This window comes from Coptis chinensis, unplaced genomic scaffold (assembly GCF_015680905.1).
Source record: "Coptis chinensis isolate HL-2020 unplaced genomic scaffold, ASM1568090v1 utg2490_pilon_pilon, whole genome shotgun sequence".
In the NCBI taxonomy this organism is placed as follows: Eukaryota; Viridiplantae; Streptophyta; class Magnoliopsida; order Ranunculales; family Ranunculaceae; genus Coptis; species Coptis chinensis.
Window position 1 is genome coordinate 37,896 of NW_028238129.1, and position 4,525 is coordinate 42,420.

At 36.9% G+C, this 4,525-nt stretch overlaps 1 protein-coding gene across 1 annotated transcript; it reads right to left on the reverse strand.

The window, feature by feature from the left end:
* Positions 1-642: 642 nt before the first annotated feature.
* LOC147473484 (pectinesterase-like) lies at positions 643-3,682 on the reverse strand. The gene is given in 3 exon segments (XM_086587384.1): positions 643-959; positions 962-1,501; positions 2,531-3,682. Coding segments are annotated over 3 exon segments (1,740 nt in total). The 5' UTR covers positions 3,582-3,682; the 3' UTR covers positions 643-810.
* Between the last annotated feature and the right edge of the window lie 843 nt (positions 3,683-4,525).

Sequence of the window (4,525 nt, forward strand, 5' to 3'; positions counted from 1 at the left end):
ATTGTGCGTAGGCTGTACGTGTGCGCGTCAATCGAGGCCACTCATCAGGCAAGGGTGTGTGTGTATTGCTCCAAGATGTACTGCAATCAAATAATACAATTGTCTTATAAAAAAAATCATTTATCATTTCACAATTTCACAATTTGAATTACATCAAACAAAACTTAAACATGTTATTCAAAATTATCAGAGATGCATTTTAAATTGCTAAAGCTGTATTGAAATTAGTTGTAATAAATATTTTTTTTTCCGTTTTTGAAGTTGATGTTTTCACATTGTTTTGGTCTCCCAGAAATTCATCTCACTTTTAATTGGAATTTTATAGATTTAGGATGAATTTTAGTTATTTTGATTAATCTACTACTCTTTTGATAACTGATTTAGTTCGTAGTTTTTTTTTTTTAGTAATTCCTTCTCTAGGTGGGACTAATAAAAGAGATCAAAATTGTAAAATTCAGTCTGAAATTTGAGACAGATATCAAATTTCAATTTTAATAGAGGAAAAACGAATTTTTTTTTTGCTATTTTCTATTAAGTTAAAAAATTTGCAGCTGTGGAACTATACCCAATTTTCTGTTTGCTTTTATTGAGAAAGACTTGAGGAAGATTTGGAGTGGTTTTTGATGAGGAAGAGAACGTGGGTTTTTAGTTTTGAAAAGTTTCGTGGGTTTTTATTTTGAAAATAAAAATAAGGAGGTACTGAAAACCGCTAAACAATACAAAACGCTCACCTCACAACAATTAGAAGTACGTACACCTGGATAACACGTACGTCACAGCTATTAGTTAAAGGGCTACAAATAAATTTGATCAAAGACCAAGTGAAAATGGAAAGCCGGTTGAACCCAACCAGCTGCTCCCTTGAATAAACCTCCCAACAGTGAAAGGTTGAACATCAGCTGCATTTGTGAGAACCCTGTAACCTCTCCATTTTACCCTGTTTGCAGTTCCTGCCCCGCACCAGTGTTCTGGTACTCTGCGTAGTACAATGTATTTAACGCGAAATTACCATTCCATTCATACCAACCTGCTGGATTAATGACGTTACTTATCGATGATTGCATCACAATTGTCCTCGAGTATTCCTTCCATGGTCTTCCAAGAAAACTAGGGAAGCTACTAATGACCGGCAACAAATCAGATGTTGCACCAATTCGACATTTTTGAATTACAATGCCAGTGTTCTGGTTAGGGTCATCTCTCCCTTGGGCTGTAAACATGTTTCTCTGGCCAGAATTTGGTCGACGTGCATGGAGATCACAATCTTGCAACACCGCTGCTGCATTTCCAAAGATAAAGTCTACCGTCCCAGCTACAATGCATTTTACATAGAACTGACGGAGTGAATGTACATAGAGTGTATCTTGGTAAGCTAGCATGTCGCATTGGTAGAATGCGGATAAATCAGAGCCCACTCGAAGTGCCACTGCCTGATGCTTTGAAGGCCCTGCAGTGTTCTCGAATGTAATATCTCGAGCCAAGAACCGCTCACCAACCGCAGCTGCATTTGCAGATAAGCATTTTAGTTGAAAATTGAGTTTTACAGGTGCAATCAAATCTGCTTTTCTAGATAGTAGTATGATAGTATCCATACATGGCAGCATAATTAAATTTGTTGGTTGCAAAAGAACAAGAAAATCAAAGATGGTGACTCTACGTCTCTACAAGTGAATGTAGGTGGGGAAAAGTCGGAGAAGCAAAATGATAGTGATGGTCTAGCAGGAAAGACAGAAAGAGCATCAAGTAAAGATGCGAAAACTCATAAAAGTAAACAAGACAAACAGAAAATCTGGAAAACTTTTATACCTGATTATAATGATTAAGACAGGGTTATCTCATAATAGTATCATCCATTTTATAATTCAAAGGAAAACAACTTTATCTTTATGTTTCAAATCTTTGCCTGTCTAATTGTGCAACAGGTCAGGCAAAACATAAACTATCATTTTCATCAAAGTCGGTCATAAACTCACAACGAATTCCACTAGGATTCACTAGTTGCAAGTCTACCATTCAAAATGCAACATAGCCATTAGATTGATTAATTTGACCTTGGTTCCCAAACATGGAAATGATGGAATTTGATTAACCAATCCAATTCCGTAAATTAGAATTTCCTTACAGAAGACAATATTGATATGCCCACCTCACACCATTTTCACAGCTAATAAATCTAACACTATAGCAGTTTAGCTGTTACATTATCATGATTATGAATTGGGCCAAAACTCAAACCGCTCCCTGAGATGCATGTGTTTTCCATTCAATGTATAGAGTAGAGACTGCATTATTTAATTTGCATTTCCCCCCGCCAGTTTGATGATCAAACGCAAATAAGATCCCATTTAATTATTAATCAATGAGTGAGTGCACAAAAGCAGACTGTTAGATCCAGGCCTAAAGTATACTGGCAGTCTTGCTTTGCGTTTTGTCTATTTTCAATTATGTCAAAATTTAAGTGAAAACATGGTATTAAGATAAGAATGAAATGGTAAATGAATGAACTAGAAAGAAGATAAGAGATACTGACCAACGGTGGCAGACTTGAAAGTAGTGCTCCCATCCACAACATTCCTACTCCCAGTAATAATAGTGTTCCTCCTCCCATCACCCATGAACATGATATTAGTCTTCTTCTTTGGGATCTCCACATTTTCCCTATATGTCCCAGCCTTGATCCTAATTATATATCTAGTACTACTCTTCTCTGGTGCCGCTGCCACCGCTGCTGCTACCGTCCTATAATTTCCACTCCCATCAGCTGCTACAACGACATTAGGCTGCACATTGGGAGCTTGTAATAGTCGTCTGTCTCCAGCGGATAACCACTTTGGAAATCCATCACTATCAATTTTATTAACATCCTCCTCCTCGACAAGATTTCTGCCTGAAACGGAACGCTGATTGAACATATCTGTATTGGTCATGTTACATATCATAGCAAGTGCATTACTAAGCATGTGGTACACATGCACTTGCCCTGCTATCAGTAACTTACGCACTTCTTTATCAGCTTTCTCGTATGAGAAACCATCAAGACAAGAATCTTGGTTGGTCATTGCACCACTCACTAGTGTCTTTAGATCTTCTGCGTATTGGTTTAAGGATTTCTTCTTCGGGTAATCGTCTAGCTCGTCTTCAGTGTCACGGATTTCATCAAGTGTTTCATCGATCATTTCTAGACAGTCATGAAGAGCTGTTTTTTCTCGCTTGGTTAAAGCCTTTCGAGTCTTTATAATCTTCTTTATAGTGAAGTAGTTATGTTCCACTGCTGTGATTGTGAGATTGAGTGATGCCTCTATAACATCCTTTTGAGTGGATATTTTAGCTGCCACACCTGGTACACTTGCAATTGCTGAGTAACACAACTCTGGGTATCTAGTGTTGCTACATGCGGATTTTAGTATGGCATGGGAAAGGGTGTCATTGGATTTTTTGCGCGACGCAACCCCAGCCACAACACCAATTATAGCACCTACAAGAAGGATGGCTGAAAGAATGATGAACAAGAATTTCTTCTTTTTACAAAATTTGCCGGAGGAATCTGACATTCCGGCAAAAACATCCTTAATGTTGGTCATTTTATTGTGTTCGGGGCGGAACCGAGTTAAGGATGTCTAAAACTCTAGACTACTATCCTCTCACTCAGTTGTATGAGTTTTTATTAGCAGATTGAGTGACCAATTTTTCTGAATTTTTTTGGGACTCGAGATCTCTACAACCGGGTACAGAGATTATCTCTGTAACCGTATTATCTCGCTGTTGATCCAAATTCGAGATGTGTGTGCCTCGATATCTGTGTGTATGCTCCGAGATGTGTGTGTGTGCGCCGAGATACGAGATATATATGTGTGGTACAGAAATCAATATCTGTACCCGGTTATATAGGAACCGGTCTCTTTTTTTCGTGGCGTGAAATCATTAGGCCACGTGAAATCTTTTACTTCCCTGCTTTAATATTTTCAAATTTCTACTTTATTCAAAAATATATAAATAAATAATATAATCTCGTTTCAGGCTTTCAGCGCAAGTTGCATTGTTAATTTATTTACTCCTTTTCTTTCCCTCAATTATTATATAGCTACCTCCAGGCTGGAGACCAGCGTTCGTCTGCTACCTTCAGAATAATCTGCCAAAGTCTGTTGGCATATCTAATTTATGTGCACGGCTCCACTTACTATGATTATGATTGCTAAATTCCTATATATTTTTTTTTATTATATTTTTTTTTTTTGGATTGCTAAATTCTTATTTTTTTTTTTTTTTTTTGCTAACTATAAGTCTATAATGATATACAGTGCTATTGGGGTTCCTGAATCAATGTGATCAGCCTGAAGCAATTTTTAAGGGTGGAGATCATCAGAGTTTGCTCTTCAGAATTTTTTTCCTTCACATGGGCAAATTACAACGTTAATAAACCTTTATTAAGAATGAAATATTTCACAACCTTTATTAATAAAACTAGCCATTTGTGGAGCGTGAATCCTTTTTTTTTTTTTTTGATAAATAGATTATTTTTTCTTTC